Source organism: Urocampus carinirostris, chromosome 16 (genome assembly GCF_059441175.1).
Source record: "Urocampus carinirostris isolate Australia breed hairy pipefish chromosome 16, RoL_Ucar_1.0, whole genome shotgun sequence".
NCBI lineage: Eukaryota > Metazoa > Chordata > Actinopteri > Syngnathiformes > Syngnathidae > Urocampus > Urocampus carinirostris.
Window position 1 is genome coordinate 8,938,307 of NC_142364.1, and position 18,192 is coordinate 8,956,498.

The window sequence follows — 18,192 nt, forward strand, 5'->3', positions numbered from 1 at the left end:
TTTTTTTTTTGGGGGGACAGACAATACTAATGTTAATAAGTATACTTATAAACTTTGGAGAGTTAAAAACAAAAAGATTTTGGGAATTGTTTTCGATTTTTAGAATCGAGGCACAAACACAAACAATGGCAAAAAAAGACCGGGCCATTCGGGCCGTTTCCCTGGGCTTTGTTTTTCTCTTGCGCTACTCTGAGTGTTGTCTCGCGATTCAATCCCTTAGCGGGCCTGATCTGGCCCGCGGGCCGCCTGTTTGACACCTGTGCCCTAACAGAAGGCTGTCCAGAGTTGCGTCCTCATTGGTGCCCGAATGAGAAAATAAATGATTTGGACAAAAATTTTGGAGAAATTTACGAATCCACAATAAACACAATAACCTCCATTACCTTATTTGCAGGACGGCCGCTTCGCCCACGAATTCACGCTAAAACCCGTCAACCAGTCGTGCTGCAGCTCCGGCTCTTCAGAATGCGGGCACAAAAACGAGCCCTGCGGCGCCCGTTTCGGAACGGCCATCGCTGCCGTGTCGGACCTCAACCTGGACGGCCTCAACGACGTGGCGATAGGGGCACCCTTCGAAAACGACCACAAAGGCGGAGTCTATATCTACCACGGGGACAGCAAGCGCTCCCTCAAGGAGAAGTTTGTGCAGGTGAGCGCCCCCTCGTGGTCGATCGTGGATTTGTTCGTCTAGAGTCAGATATTAGACAGGACGAGACAGACGGAATCAATACAGGATACTTGAGACCGGAGTCAGATATCAGACAGGACGAGACAGACGGGATCGATACAGGATACTGGACACTGGTGCAAGATATCAGGCAGGATGAGACAGGCGGGATCAATACCGGATACCGGAGACTGGCGCAAGATATTGGACAGGATGAGACAGGTGGGATCGATACTGGATACCAGAGACTGTAGCAAAATATCAGACAGGACGAGACAGACGGTATCGATACCTGATACTTGGACTGGAGTCAGATATCAGACAGAACGAGACCGACAGGATCGATACCGGATACCAGAGAATGTAGCAAAATATCAGACAGGATGAGACAGGCGGGTTCGATACCGAATACCAGAGACTGTAGCAAAATATTGAGACCGGAGTCAGATATCAGACAGGATGAGACAGACGGGATCGATACAGGATACTGGAGACCGGAGTCAGATATCAGACAGGACGAGACAGACGGGATCGACACAGGATACTGGAGAATGGAGTCAGATATCAGACAGGACGAGACAGACGGGATCGATACCGGATACTGAAGACTGGAGTGAGATATCAGACAGGACGAGACAGACGGGATCGATACCGGATACTGGAGACTGGCGCAAGATATCGGAGAGAATGAGACAGGCGGGATCGATACCGGATACCTGAGACTATAGCAAGATATCAAACAGGACAAGACAGACGGGATCGATGCCAGACACTGGAGACTGGAGTCAGATATCAAACAGGACGAGATAGACGGGATCGATACCCGATACTGGAGACTGGAGTCAGATATCAGACAGGATGAGACAGACGGGATCGATACCGGATACTGGATAATGGCGCAAGATATCGGACAGGATGAGACAGGCGGGATCGATACCGGATACCAGAGACTGTAGCAAAATATCAGACAGGCTGAGACAGGCGGGATCTACACCATATACTGGAGACTGGAGTGAGATATCAGACCGGACGAGACAGACGGGATCGATATCAGATACAGGAGACTGGAGTCAGATATCAGACCGGACGAGACAGACGGGATTGATATCGGATACTGGAGACTGGAGTCAGATATCAGATAGGACGAGACAGACGGGATCGATACCGGATACCGGAGACTGTAGCAAGATATCCAACAGGACAAGACAGACGGGATTGATACCCGATACTGGAGACTGGAGGCAGATATCAGACAGGCATCGATCAGACGGGATCGATACCAGATACACGAGCCGATGCTGGACAGACGGGATCGATACCGGACAGGATACACAAGCAGGATACCGGACAGAGTCATAACACACGTCTTGCAATCCAGTGTTATTTAGTTATTATCTATTTTTTATAAATAGTGGTATTATATATTTTCCGCCTTTTATTCTGTAAATTTACACTTTTTCTGTTACGAACTGACCCTGGCCCCTCACTAGAGAAGGGAAATGTGATGTGGCCCCCAAAGGAAAAAGTTTGGGGACAACCGGTTTGAACTAATAGATGACGACTGGATTTGTTCATAGCACATCCCGGCGGGCGGAAATGATGACAAGAAGAAGTTCTTTGGTCAGTCCATTCACGGCGTGATGGATCTCAATGGAGACGGAATCACTGATGTGACTATTGGGGGGCTCGGAGGTGCCTCCTTGTTCTGGTGAGACCCCCATAAATCTTATTTTTCTCTTATTTTCAGGTAAAATCTAAGACCCAGAATATTAGATCGGGGGCCTGTCACACAAACATTTGCGGCTGAAACACGGCCAGAAATTTCTGCCTTTGAGGCGGACGCTATTGGACGCATTGAGTTCGCCATTAAGACGAGATACAGCGGTGCTCAACACGAGTTCGGAAATTCGCGGGCGGGTGGCAGCGCGTAAAAGTTTTACCCTGCTCAATTCTTCAGAGCGCGGGTACACAGCCTTTCACGAGCGTATTGAGGCTGAACCACGGCCAGAAATTTCTGGCCGTGAAGCAGATGCCGTTGGGCGCTGTTGGACGTTTTGAGACCGCCATATAGACGAGATAGAGCTGTGCTTTACTCGCGGTCGGAAATTTTCACGTGGTTGGCCGCGTTCAAAACTTTTGAGCTGCTCAAAAGTTTGAGCACGTGTTAAACCGCGTGCCGCACACGTGGTCTACACGAGGTAATGACGCGGAAATGACGTGCTATGGTCGCGGCCAGGGCGCGGTTACACATGGGTAGGACGGGAAATTTCAGCGGGTAATAGTGGGTGGAGCATGGTAATAGCATGTTCTGCGCCTGTATCGTGGTGTTATTACGTGAAATTAGCATGTTACGCGTGTGACAGCCTTTCTCTGCGTATATACAGCGCGATTTGCCGAGCACAAGCACACGTCAGTTGTGCTGGAGACGTCAAGGGGGTGAACATGGATCCCCGTCAGCGTAGTGACCTCGTCTTAATCCATTTTTATTTCTTGACATTTCTTTTCAAGATAATAAAATAAAAATGATGCCATAGCTTGAAATCTTGATCTTCACGGGACTGTGTCTTGAGCGGTAATGATTTCTACAGCCCGGTGCATCCCTGACGAGATTTGCATACCCTCGCTACTACAACCACTTTTACCTCGTTTTATCTCACTTTTAGGGAATGTAATGGCGAACATATAACCAAAACCACTTCGTCTTGCATTTATTGGGAATTTAATACAACTTAAACCATTCCGTCTTTGTTTTTGTTGTGAACGTAATCGAACGCAACACCGCCACCTCCCCACCCCCTCGCGTGAACGCGCATTCTGCTGCGCTTCCAACAAAAGCGATCGTATTCTATATAAAACGCTTATCAAAACAATAAAGTGAGCTAATTATAACAATTGGGAGATCCTAGTCTATATAACGCGTTTATTTAAACAATAAAGTGCGATCGTATTCTACAAAATGCGTTTGTTAACGCGGATGACAACAAAAGCGATCACAGCAGAATGTGCGTTCACGCGAGGGGGTGGGGGTGTGGGTGTGTTGCGTAGGAGTCGGATTTGGGCACAACACCGGCTCGGGAGCTTTTATACCCGTGATCCACACGAGAAAATGACGCAGAAATGACGCGATGAGGAAGCGGAACAGTCGCCGGTGTCTTTTTTGCGGCCATACACCGATGAACAGCGGGGTGGCCAATTTTGCGCATTTTCCATCGCGGGCAACCACGGGCGAAAAAAAATCGCAAAATTTTAGCCGTGATTCAGCCGCAAATGTCTGTGTGACAGGCCCCTAAGTAAAGGAACTCACAGTGCCATGGAAAAGTAGATGGCCCCTTCCTAAATTCTGTGTTTTTGTGCATATTTATCACTCACAAGGTTTTAGATCGTCAAACAGATTTTAATATCACACAGAGATAACCCAGGAAATATTTATTTCATTTTATTTAGCCACTCAAAAAACACTAAATTATGGATTCTCTTTCTCAGTCCTGTTATTTATTTCAGCTCTTCAAATTTGTTGTTTTCTCATCTCATCTCATCAAATCTCATTAGCTGCACCGCTTATCCTCAGTAGGGTCACGGGGGTGCTGGAGCCCATCCCAGCAGTCATCTGGCAGTGGGCAGGGGACCCCCTGAACTGGTTGCCAGCCAATCCCAGGGCACACAGGGACAGACAACTCGCTTGCTCATTCACACCTAGGGACAATTTGGACCGGCCAATCCACCTGAAATGCATGTCTTAAGAATGTGGGAGGAAACCCACGCAAGCACGGGGAGAACATACAAACTCCACACAGGAAGTCCGGTGGCTGGATTTGAACCCACACAGGAGGTTCCCAAGACCTTAGAACTGTGCCGCACACTCGCTAACCACTGCGCTGCCGTGCTGCCCCCAAATTTGTTGTTTTCTTCAAGATATATTATCAATAATAATATAAATATGTTTTTCTGGGATTCCTGGAAAACACATGAAATATGAATTAAAATATTCACAGATCGACAAAAAAATGTTTCGAAAATAGAAAACACTTTTAGCTTTTTACACACTGATGCCAGGACGAGAACAGAAACAGGACCCATTCACGTAACGTTTGTCACAAGTTTTATTGAAGGAACGAGGAAGGGGTGCGCTGGACGCGGGAAGCAAGTCGTTCTCGTACTCGGCTTGTAAGTCCAATACGGAGCAAGCGATGGCGGTGTCAGGGACAAAAAACAACGGGTCGGTAGCCGGGACAGGAGAGCAAAAAGATGGTCAGGGTCAGAAGCGAGTCTTAAGCAAGAACGGGAGAGCAGACGTGATAGGGGTCGGAAATGATTCGTAAGCCAATTTGGGAGAGCAAACGTGATCGGTATCAAAACGGGTTGTAGCCGGAGACAAACGGGAGCAAAACGGGACAGGCGGGGGTCAGGGTCGAAAAAGGCTTGCCTTGAACATACGGAGATTCGCAGACGGACTGACAAAAGGGGATTGACAGGACAGGGTTTAAATAGACGGAAAGCCAATCTGTCAACGAGCCGCAGAGAGCAAGGCGTGGTCGAGGTCGGAAACAAGTCGTAAGCCAGAACAGAAGAGTAGGCATAATCAGGGACAAAAACAGGTCGTAAGCTAGGACGGGCGAGCAGACGTGGTCAGAATCAAAACGGGTTGTAGCCGGAGACAGACAGGAGGAAAAACGGGACAGGTGGGAGTCAGGGTTGAAAAAGGCTTGCCTGGTATACACTGAGGTTTGCAGACGGACTGACAACAGGGGACTGCCAAGACTGAGTTCAAATAGTGACAGGGAGCCAATCAGAAACTGCGGCGGTTGGCGCCGAATGAGCAGTAATCACGACATAGTGATGAAATAAAACGAGAGTTCCCATGCATACTGCGGGATTAGGGTTGTCAACCAACACCATGCTAAAAGCTAGCTTTGAAAAAACCCTACCAGGCTTGAAATTACGCCAGAAAACAGGCTTTTGAAGCAGTGAAAAAGTCAAATAAGACTAAATAAAAATGAAAATTCTAAGCATTGGTAGGACGTCTCAGCTGGTAGGAAGGAACTTCAGAACACTGGTCATACTACTAATGACCAAAGGATGGTGTCAGGACCAGAACATAGACAGGACCCACTTGCATGTGTTTCTCTTAGTTTCATTGGGAAGAAGGGAAAGGATAGTACACATGGTCCATAGATCGCTGGTTGCGGAGAGCAGGTTGCTCAGACGCGGAAGTTGTATTTCTGTGGCGAGTGATGGCAGTGTCGGGAGCGGAAGAAAGCTGATCAGTAGCCGGGACGGGGGAGCAAAATCGTCGTCTAGATCAGAAAAAGGGTCAGAGCCGGAAAATCTGAACAGGAGAGAGTCAGGGTCGAAAAGCTTGCCTAGCGTAAGCTGAGGTTCGCAGACGGACTGACAACCGGTGACAGGAAGACGGGGGTTAAAAAGGTGACAGGGAATCAGAAACACACTGGAATCAGAACAAGAGAGAGTCAGGGTACGATAAGCTTGCCTAGCGTAAGCTGAGGTTCGCAGACGGACTAACAACCGGTGACAGGAAGACGGGGGTTTAAAAGGTGACAGGGAATCAGAAACAGACGGGAATCAGAACAGAAGAGATTCAGGGTCGAAAAGCTTGCCTAGCTTAAGCTGAGGTTCGCAGACAGACTGACAACCGGTGACAGGAAGACGGGGTATAAAAAGTGACAGGTAGCCAATCAGCGTCCGAGGCAGTTGGCGCTAATGGGGTAGGCTCAAGTTCCTCGCATAAAAAATCATGACGGATGGAAAAAGCATGAAACAATTTTAGTTCCCTTGTTGTTTACCAGTTCAGAACATTCGGTTGGTCTTGTAAGTTAAAAAAAACAAACAAAAAACTTCCTACAACAGCTGGCAAAATTGGGAACTCTGCTTTGATGACAGCTGGTAGTTTATTCGGCTCTCATGCATGTTCCCTCTAAGCTGCGCACGTGCGCAATCGCGCACTGCTCACACATTCTCAGCACACAAGAAAATCTAGCCGGCTCACAAAAATCAGGGCTCGAAATTGCTAATTAAGAAGCGAATTAAGTCAAAGTTACAGTGGATTAAGGTAAAAATACACCGGTTCCCCTGACGTTGTGTCCTAAATGCGCTATTTTGAAGTCGAGTCGAAGTAGAACGAAGTTGAGTAAAGTTAGTAGAGAACCGGCTTCCTCGGCTCGGCTCACTAAAAGGAACCGGCTCTTTCGGGTCCTAAACGGCTCTTCAGGTTGTTTTTGCTTCTTTAATCCCAACATGACCAAATATTATGTAAAATTATGCACAAAATGACTTAAAGGAATGGGGGAATAGAACAAAAAAGAAAAAAATACCAAAATTCAAAAGTAGTGAAAAGCTGAGAAAAAGAGAAACAAAAGGAAGAGAAAAAAAGAAGGAAATTTTTTGAAGAAAAGAAAGAAATGTAGGATAAAAGTAAATAGAGAACAAAAAGAAAAAAGTAACAGCTCTGAAAAAATAAACACAATGAGATTTTTTTTAAAGGAATTTAAAAAAAAGTAGAAAAAAACATGGAAAAAAGAAGAAAAAGTTTGTGTTGCATTCAAATAATTTCCAATGATATCAAGTGAATCTTGTTGCCGACATTGTACTTCCACTAAAAACGGTGATTATGTACAGTTCTGTATCTTGCAACCGACTCAATAAGCCCCCAAAATGTTAATATTATGCGACAAAATATATCAGGAAATAAAAATAAATGGATATCTTGTGAAAGAATTGTAATAGTACATGAGTCAATTCATTCAAAAGAGAAAAATCATTTTGCATTGCTGGAAACTCAGCAAAATGGAACTTGATGTCAAGTTTTGGACATGTTTGATAATTAATTATCTTGCCACACTTGGGATTATGGTTGCTCACTGTTGTTTCAAGCGTTGCTCACCCACTTTGTGTGAACGCTCAGACCCCTGGAAAATGACAGGGAACATTGCTCTCATGGGACAATAAGGGTAAAGAACCCTCTCAAACCTTTCTTTTTACATGAAAGTCTATTCCCTGGTGGCGGGATTTGGAACATGCAAGAAGCAAACAGACTTCCAGTATCTGGAGGGAGGCAACAGATGCGTGATAAGCAAAAAATGCGGCCAACAAGAAGCAGCCGGCCCCAGCTGCCAAATTTCATAAAATGGAAGGCACAAGGGGATTGAAGTTCTCACACGGCTAGAAAAAAAATGTTTTTTTTCGCCCGATAAGCTTTTTTTTTGTGTGTTCGACTTGGATGCATCTGAGAAAGGCTTTTAACAAAAACGTCTCCGGGAAATGGTCGATCTCCAGCGTACGAGTCCATCGGGACGTGTTCAGCTGTCGCAATAAAACAAGCGGACAACAGATGATGCTGAATTTATCTGAATGAAAGGACGTCTTTTTCCGATACTTGAACAAAATCATGTAGAATAAAATAGACCACAGGTGTCAAACAGGCAGCCCGCAGGCCAGATCAGGCCCGCTAAGGGATTAAATCCGGCCCGCGAGACAACACCCAGAGAAGCGCAAGAGAAAAACAAGCTGCAGGTTGAAATATGTCAACTTGATGTTGCCAAGATTTTATGTTGACAAAATGTATATGTATATATTAGGACAAAAATAGACGGAAACCAAACTGGAAACTGAAATTAAACAGGACAAAATAAACAGGAACAATACCGGGCGGGAAATACCAACAGGAACAGGACCCACGTCGAAACCCACGTCTTGCGGGGCAGAAGTTCGTTGACGGGCTGACAACGGAATGGTGACAGCGCTGAGCTTAAAATACACAGAAAGCCGATCTGTTAACAAGCCGCAGCTGGCGCCACGTGGGCGGGGCCAATTGGGCGCCATGGCAACCGTGATATTAACTACAATTTACGGTCAAAGTGTCACCCCAACAGACCCCGTTGTGGCTGTAAATCAATAAATCATTCTATACATAGAAGCTCATTAAACAATCCATGCTGAAAAGCCACAGAACAAACTTAAGCACAGAGCAAACTTTTTACCATAAAGCTCTAAAAATGCACCTGGAGTAATTTGATTGGGTGAGTAGTAGGAATAGGGGGAGCTTTACACAGGGCGCACACACTTCTTCTCCTCGCCCAGCGTCATCTGCACTGAAGGTAAATACGTTGGTATCCTTGTTTGCAGTATTTTGTGACATTTTTACAAAAGAACTTTGCTTGCACCTTGCTTTGAAACCATTATTTCGAAGAGTTTTGTCTTGCTATATATATATATATATATATATATATATATATATATATATATATATATATATATATATATATATATATATATAATATAGATAGATAGATAGATAGATAGATAGATAGATAGATAGATAGATGGATGGAAAGACAGGAAGCCTGAGACCAACAAGATCGATTCCAATTGTCCGAGCAAATGTCACACAAATGGGGTCAAATGGGGAGAGAATAATAAACAGGACAAAAATAGAGGGAACGAAACTGGAAACTGATATTTAAGAGGACAAAATAAACGAGAAATACCAATAGGAAAACAGGACCGCGTCAGAACCCATGTCTTGCGGCGCAGAGGTTCCTTGACGGACTGACAAAGGAAAAATGAGAGCACTGAGCTTAAAAAGACGGAAAGCCAATCTGTCAATGAGCCTCAGCTGGCACCACACTGCCTGGGCCAATTGGGCGCCATGGCAACCGTGACAGAACACTCCGCGTTTCCCTTATTAAGATCCTTGAATCAAAATAGAATTGTAATAAAATTCCCTACTCTCACTCAGGTCTCGAGACGTGGCAGAACTCCGAGCCACGGTGACCTTCAACCCCGCAAAAATTAACGTGCAGCAGGCCGAACACCAGTGCTCATTTTACGGTCGCAAATCGGCCTGCGTGACCACCGAAGTCTGTTTCGTCTACGCCGTCAAATCCGACAAGGAGGACGCCAAGAGCCAAGCAGGTGAGATGTCGAGGCCCGCCGAAAACCTTGGCGCCATTTATATAGTCATGTTTATTTGTGACGCCCTTAATCACAAAGAGTCTCAAAGGGCTGCACAGATCAAAGACTATTGCAAACTACAGACTATTATGACACCATTCCCTCATCTAAAACCTACATGAGGGCAAATAATACACATATTGTCAACATAAAATCTAGGTTATTCATATGCTATAGAATAGAAGTATGTTTTAAGCCTAGATTCAAACAGTTCCACTGAGGTTGCAGATCGAATCTCAGGGAAAAGAGCATTCCACAGCACCGGGGCCCGAATTGAGAACGCTCTTAAAACTGCGGATTTCTTCTTGGCTCTTGGGATCACTAGTAGACCAGCATTTTCAGAGCGAAGGCTCCGGACCGGAACATAGTGCGAGATTGAATCTGAAAGATATGAGGGAGCAAGTCCATGCATGATTTGGTATTCTACCAACAGAACCTTAAAATCACATCTTAAGCTAACAGGTAGCCAATGCAGGTTAGCTAAAACCGGGGTCATGTGATCATACTTTCTTGTCTTAGTTAAAAGCCTCGCTGCAGCATTTTGTACCAGCTGAAGGCTCTTGATTTTGGACTTCAGGAGACCGGAGAGCAATGCTCCCTCTAAGCTGCGCATGTGCGCAATCGCGCACTGCCCGCGCATTCTCAGCGCACAAGAAAATCTAGCCAGCTCACAAAAATCAGTGCTCCAAATTGCTAATTAAGAAGCGGATTAAGTCAAAGTTACAGTGCATGAAGGTAAAAATACACGGGTTCCCCTGACATTGTATTATAAATGCGGTATTTTGAAGTTGAGTCGAAGTAGAACAAAGTTGAGTAAAGTCAGTAGAGTTTGTCGAGAACCGGCTTCTTTGGCTCGGCTCCCTAAAAGGAACCGGCTCTTTCGTGTCCTAAGCGGCTCTTCGGGTCGTTTTTCCTTCTTTCATTCCTACACGACCAAATATTATGTAAAATTGTGCACAAAATGACTTAAAGGAAGGGGGGGGGAATAGAACAAAAAATAAAAAAATACCGAAATGAAAAAGTAGTGAAAAGCCGAAGAAGAAAGAAGAAAGAAAAAAGAAGAAAAAATTCAGAAAAAAGCCAGAAAAAAAAGAAAAGAAAGAAACAAAGGAAAAAAGTAAATAGAGAACAAAAAGAAAAAAGTAACACCTAGGAAAAAATAAACACAATGAGATTTTTTTTTAAAGGAATTTTAAAAAATTGAAAAAAACAGGGGAAAAAGAAAAAAATTTTTGTGTTGCATTCAAATAATTTCCAATCATACCAAGTGAATCTTGTTGCCAACATGGTACTTCCAACCAAAAATGTGATTAAATACAGTTGTGTATCGTGCAACCGACCAAATAAGCCCCCAAAAATGTTAGTATTATGCGTAAGTTTTGGACACGTTTGATGATGACTTAGTTGCCACACTTGGGATTGCTGTTGCTCACTGTTGTTTCAAGCGTTGCTCACCGACTTTGTGTGAACGCTCATACCCCTGGAAAATTACCGGGAACATTGCCGGAGAGTAGTGCATTACAGTCATCGAGACGGGAGGTAACAAACGCGTGAATTATCAACTTTCCTTCTTTTTTTGGCGTGCAGCGATTCGCTACAACCTGACTCTGGACGCTCTGCGGGCCAAAGCCAGGGCTTCTTTCCTGGACTCGGACGATAAGAGCGACCGGCGGATTTCTCGGACGGTGCACGTGGAGGAACGGAGGAGGTCGTGCGTGAATGAAGTGTTCGTGATGTCGGTAAGCGCGTTTGAATCCTTTTTTTTGGTGGCGAGCGGTCGAGAAGAAGGACAACGAGGCGCACTTGGATTAGCTTAGCGTTGGCAATGCAGACAGGAACTAATCAGTGAGAACAGCTGCAGCATTTCTGCAGCGCATGTGCGTGCAAAGGAGTTTACGCTCTTCTTTGTTTGAATTTAACAGGATGAGCCACACAAAATAAGGAAAGAAGTTATATTTAGGAAAATGTGGTTATTGATGAAACAACATTGATAAAAGCAGTGTTCTCGTTTGCCATAGACCACAGGTGTCAAACAGGCGGCCCGCGGGCCAGATCAGGCCCGCTAGGGATTGAATCCGGCCCGCGGGACAACACTCAGAGAAGCGCAAGAGAAAAACAAACTGCAGGTTCAAATATGTCAACTTGATGTTGCCAAAGCCAGGTGCCAACAATAAGGAAACACACTGTACTTGTATTCATTTATTTCTCTCTCTCTCTCTGTCTCTCTTTCTCTTTCTCTCTTTCCTTTCCACCCCTTTTCTCCCACTCTGTCTCTGTCTCTTTCACTCTCTGTGTTTCTCTTTTTCTCTTCCTTTGTTGCTCTTTGTCTCTTTCTCTCTTTGTGTCTTTTAACCTCTTTTGCTCTAACTTCCTTTTTTCCCTTTCTCTCTTTTCTCTTTCTCTCTCTGTGTCTTTTAACCTCTTTTGCTCTAACTTCCTTTTTTCCTTTTCTCTCTTTTCTCTTTCTCTCGTCATACCCTTCACGCTTTCTTTTCTCTTTTCTCTCCTTCTGTCTTTCTATTTCTCTTTGGATTTCTTTCTTCCTCTCCCTTTCTTTTCCCCCTCTCTCTCTTTTTCTTTCGCTGTGTCCCGCCCTCTCTCATTTTCTCTCTCTGTTTCTCTTATTTCTTTATTTCTCTTTTTCTTTCTCTTTAATCTACTAGTCCGGCCCCCGACAGAATGTTTGTTCTATCGTGTGGCCCCCGAGTTAAAATGAGTTGGACACCCCTGCCCTAGACGCATCATTTTTGCTGGGGACGCATAGTGTCAAATCCAGGGTTGGGTAGGGTTACTTTAACTTGGTTACTTTCAATGACTTTTGGATGACTCCGATAACAAATATGCTAATAAAAGACAAAATAAACTAAATATGAATAAAATGATGACTCACAACACGTGGTAAGCTTTCTCTCCTGGCTTTGAGCTCCGGCAAAACTAACATAAAAGGCGACCAAATCCAAACAGCTTGCCAACATAATTTTTGCCATTCCATGTATTCTGTTACTCCCAAAGCCAGCACAAAATTTAGTAATTTTAATTTTATTCATATTTAGTTTTTTTTGTCTTTTATTAGCATATTTGCTATTGGAGTCATCCAAAAGTAATTGAAAGTAATCCAGTTAAAGTAACCCTACCCAACCCTGGTCAAATCAACGTGCGTCCCCGGGACGCAACTTTTTCGACACAAAATTGTCATTATTACCCGATTACTTTTTTTTTTTTTTAAACAAAGATTTACCGCAATCCAAACTCTTCGTCAGGCAGATCCGCCATTGTTGTTTTGGTCTCGCGGTTCGAGTTTTCGTCCGCACGCCGATCTCAGCAAACGAGATCTCGTTGCTTCGAATCATTGTTGTGGTGGTTGTCGTCGATTTTAGGTGAAAATCAACAAAAAATTGGTGATTTCTTCAGTGTCAGTAATAAGTCGAAACATAATGCAGAAAGTGATAACAAAGGCAATAATTCCGGCAGGAAAAAAACGGTGGAGAAATTTTTCGGAAGTTCGCGGAGGCAAGGAAAACACGTGTGTTGGAGCGAACGACTTGATAGAAAATAAACAAAATAATACTCCTAAGCAAGATAAGGACTTTTCTGCCAAAATGGACTTAATCATCATGGCGGCGCCCTGTTCGGCTGCGGCTGCATCGGCTTGCAACGGTTTTTTTACACGTCGGCCATAAGATCCAGTCTTCGACTCAGTTTTGATGGCGCACAAAGTCGGCTCGAACTGCAGATTAAGATACGATCGCAGTTTTTTTTGCTGGATATGCGATCATCCAGACATCAAGCGCTCGGTGTTTATTAGCCACGGACTGCTATGTCAACAAGACCCAGCGGCCTACAAAGCAGCGAAGCAGAGTGGCAAGACAGCGGCGTGACGAGGAAGCGGGCCGGGCTAACAGCTAGGCTAAAGGCTAACCCCTCTAACATCCATTTTGCTCTCCAACGTTCGCTCTCTGGACAATAAACTGGACCATTTAACAACTGGAAGTGGCATCGAACCGCGAGATGACGAACTGCTGCGCTAAAATTCTGACGAAGACATGGTTAATCTTATCTATCCCGGCTGACGTTCAAAGAACCTGTGCGGGTCAGATGTATCGACATTTCGTTCTGTATACACGTGTACACGAATGACAATAAAGTAAATCTGAATCTGAATCTGAATCTGAATTTTATTCCTGGTGACGCTATGAGGAGGATGATAATGGATCGGACCTTGAAAAGGCATTACAACTGTGGCGGGACAGCAAACCACGAAGAATATATGAACTGAAAAATCTGAAGTGATAACTGCTTTGTATTACCTATTAACTGTGATGATTAAAACTGAATGAAAATATAGATGAATATAATTATTTCAGCAATATTATTTTGTATAATGTACAATATTGTTGTGAACTGAAAAATCTTGAAGTGATATGATTATTCTCCTTGACTCTTCTACATTTTAAAAATATCAAATCAAAAATATAATCACTGTTCAAATCTCCCAAGGCCCGGCTGGACTTCCGAGACCCTCTGATGGTGTCCTTAGACTTTGGACTGGCTGACCCGGACCAAGGCCCGGTCATGGACCAAAGCCTGCCCACGTCTATCAACAAAACGGTAAGGTCCTCAGCTCCACATAGAATAGAATTTGAATCAAATTGTCTTTATTGTCATTGATTTAATATATACTATAATTACAATAGTAACAATAATAGTAATATTAGCATAAATTACATACTACAGGTAATTGATTATAGTGATTATAATCTAAGTAATCTAAGGTGATCCGAACACAGAAGTGGATCTTCCGTAGCGGGCGATGGCGATGTCAGGAACGGAAAAACGGGGCGATAGCCTGGACAGGAGAGCAAAAACGTGGTCAGGATCGGAAGCGAATCGTAAGCCAGAACGGGAGAGTAGACGTAGTCGGAGACAAAAAGAGGTCGAAAGCCGGGACGGGAGAGCAGACGTGTTCAGGATCAAAACGGGTCGAAGCCGGAGACAGACGGGAGCAAAAACGGGACAGGTGGGAGTCAGGGTCGAAAAAGGCATGCCTCATATACACTGAGGTTCGCAGACCTACTGACAACAGGGGACTGCCAGGACTGAGTTCAAATAGTGACAGGGAGCCAATCAGAACCTGTGGTGGTTGGCGCCAAATGAGCAGTAATCACGACATACAGAAGTGGATCTTCCGTAGCGGGCGATGGCAGTGTTAGGGACGGAGAAACGTGTCGATAGCCGGGACAGGAGAGCAAAAACGTGGTCAGGATCGTAAGCGAGTGGTAAGCCAGAACGGGAGAGTAGACGTAGTCGGGGCGGAAAAGAGGTCGTAAACCGGGACGGGAGAGCCGTCGTGTTCAGGATCAAAACGGGTCGAAGCCGGAGACAGACGGGAGCAAAAACGGGACAGGTGGGAGTCAGGGTCGAAAAAGGCATGCCTCATATACACTGAGGTTCGCAGACCTACTGACAACAGGGGACTGCCAGGACTGAGTTCAAATAGTGACAGGGAGCCAATCAGAACCTGTGGTGGTTGGCGCCAAATGAGCAGTAATCACGACATACAGAAGTGGATCTTCCGTAGCGGGCGATGGCAGTGTTAGGGACGGAGAAACGTGTCGATAGCCGGGACAGGAGAGCAAAAACGTGGTCAGGATCGTAAGCGAGTGGTAAGCCAGAACGGGAGAGTAGACGTAGTCGGGGCGGAAAAGAGGTCGTAAACCGGGACGGGAGAGCCGTCGTGTTCAGGATCAAAACGGGTCGAAGCCGGAGACAGACGGGAGCAAAAATGGTACAGGTGGGAGTCAGAGTCGAAAAAGGCTTGCCTAGTATATAATGAGGTTTGCAGACGGACTGACAAAAGGGGACAAACAGGACTGGGTTAAAATACTGGCAGGGAGCCAATTAGAACCCGCCAAATGAGCGGGCACACCTAAGTCACATCAGGCAGTAATCATGACATTAACATCCGTTTCTTGTTTATGTGTAGTACAAAAAAGTACCAAAAACTGTGACGTTATATTAGGCTGTTGTAGTCCGGTAACTGTCAACCCGATAAGTATTAGTACCCTCCTTTAGTCAGTAACTAGTGTGGCATGGATAATGTATTTTTCTATGTCGTAGTAGCAATACTTGGTCTCCTCTCTATCACTTTGTCACGTGCGCAAGGGATGGGAGAGCTTACAATTAGTTTCATGGCACAGCAAGTGTACAGGCTGTTTTTATCGTAAAGGCTTTTGAATTTTAGTCAGTAGAGCACACAGAATTTTGTTCTGAGAATGTTTTTGTCGCATTCCTGCTTACATGTAAAGGGACAGTGTGTAATATTTGACCACTTGGAAGATTACAAATTACGGCAATTCAAAGAGACCAAACAGCACAAATTTTCTTTTTTGACTTTTTTTTTACCTAGCCTTTTACAAAGGTAAAACAAAATCAAAGACCAAAAGAAATAAAAAATGAAAAAAACAAACCAACAAAACTAAAAAGAAATAGAAAGAAATTAAGAGAAAAAAGAAATCAAAAGAAAAAAAGGAAAACGTAAAAAAGACAAAGAAAGAAAGAAAGAAAGAAAGAAAGAATGGAAGAAAGAAAGAAAAAAAAGAAGAACAAGAAAAGGAAAAGGGGAAACAAAAGAGAGAAAAAAGAAAAGAAAAAGCAAAAGAAGTTTTTTTCTTGTAACAGCAAGATGGCGGAAAATTATATTAGCTCCCTCTTGTCGTGCATCATGTTATGTCAAATAAACACAAATTTCTCAAACTACAAGTATTTTCAAAAATATAGATGATGAGATCATGATAGATCATGTGTTTTTGCCCATTATCCTAATCCATACACTTTTTTATACAAGTTTTTTAACCACTATGAGGTGCTAAATAATACACACTATCCCTTTAATGTCAACTTAAGTCATGTTGATTTCTGCACCGGTTGATCAGCATTGACAGCTGCCAAAAACGATTGTCTTAATTGTGTCACTCATCTGTATCAGACCTTTCCCAGCTGATTCCGTCAAGGTTGCAATCTTCTTTCTTCACTTTGACATTCAGAGCACTTGGCAGAAATTACATGGCCAAATCACCCGCTTTTTACCCTTGCAATGCTTTTTTTAAATAATGGTTTGCATCAGTTCTAAGCCAGCTGTTCTCTTTTGTTGGCATGTCAAAGAATCCATCCAGTATTTTCAAGACAATCTCCCTCACTAGCAGTAGGAGTCGTCATAAACAGGCAGAAAATATTCAGCGCCTGATATGGGAATAAATGAAAAGTCTTTTGTCTTTGTTTTGAAAGGCATCAAGCATAAAAATGGGATATTTATTCCAGTCTAGCGGCCAGTCAGCTGAGACTGGGAACGAACTGCACTGTGACCCGTTTGATACTCCTGGGGGGGTGGCGGGTAGGTCAGGCAGAAAAACCAAGGAAATGAAGGTCAAGCGCGAGGTGAATGTTTGCTCTATCAGACAAACAAACACAAAAGAAAAATTCCACCATTTTTTCTTTTTCAACCCCGCTTTCGTCAAAGGTGCCTCCAGAAGCATTTATGTTTTGTGATAAAGAAATAAATGTTATGACATACTTTAGGAGGCTCTTACTTAAATCAAGTCGAGAGCTTCTTTTTGCTACTAATTTAAAAAAAGAGCACTCAGTTTGAGATGCATTTCTAAAATAACAACTTATCATGTTATAACTATGTTGTTACTATGTTATTACCCGGTCAATTTTTAGAAGTTGGGTTGAATAGACTCTGTAATAGAATGCAGTAGAATAGAATAGAGGACAGTATAATAAAATAGAATAGAATAGAATATAATACAGTATGATATAATAGAATAGAATGCAGTAGAATAGAATAGAATAGAATAGAATAGAATGCAATAGAATAGAATAGAATGCAATAGAATAGAATAGAATCGAATACAGTATAATAGAATATAATGCAGTAGAAAAGAATAGAATGCAGTAGAATAGAATAGAATAGAATACAGTATAATATAATATAATAGAATAGAATGGAATAGAATAGAATAGAATAAAATAGAATTGAATGCAATAGAATAGAATAGAATATAATAGAATAGAATAGAATAGAATAGAATACAGTATAATAGAATATAATGCAGTAGAATAGAATAGAATAGAATACAGTAGAATAGAATATAATGCAGTATAATAAAATATGATATAATACAGTATAATAGAATAGAATGCAGTAGAATAGAATAGAATGCAATAGAATATAATAGAATGCAGTAGAATAGGATAGAATGCAGTAGAATAGAATAGAATACAGTATAATAGAATAGAATAGAATGCAATAGAATAGAATAGAATAGAATACAGTATATTAAAATAGATTAGAATGCAATAGAATAGAATAGAATGCAGTAGAATCGAATAGAACAGAATAGAATAGAATAGAATAGAATACAGTATAATAAAATAGAATAGAATGCAATATAATAGAATATAATAGAATAGAATACAGTATAATAGAATATACTGCAGTAGAATAGAATGGAATGCAGTACAATGGAATAGAATACAGTATAGAAAAATAGAATAGA

The 18,192-nt window shown here is 43.0% G+C and overlaps 1 protein-coding gene across 1 annotated transcript in view; it reads left to right on the plus strand.

Moving 5' to 3' along the window:
* The window catches only part of itga1 (integrin, alpha 1), a 112,499-nt gene that overhangs the window by 77,070 nt on the left and 17,237 nt on the right, over nucleotides 1-18,192 (plus strand). Inside the window, exons 14-18 of the mRNA XM_088355735.1 lie at nucleotides 395-649; nucleotides 2,245-2,375; nucleotides 9,420-9,595; nucleotides 11,222-11,373; nucleotides 14,132-14,242. Of these exons, the coding sequence (XP_088211861.1) occupies nucleotides 395-649; nucleotides 2,245-2,375; nucleotides 9,420-9,595; nucleotides 11,222-11,373; nucleotides 14,132-14,242 (825 nt within the window). The remainder of the gene's footprint in view (nucleotides 1-394; nucleotides 650-2,244; nucleotides 2,376-9,419; nucleotides 9,596-11,221; nucleotides 11,374-14,131; nucleotides 14,243-18,192) is intronic.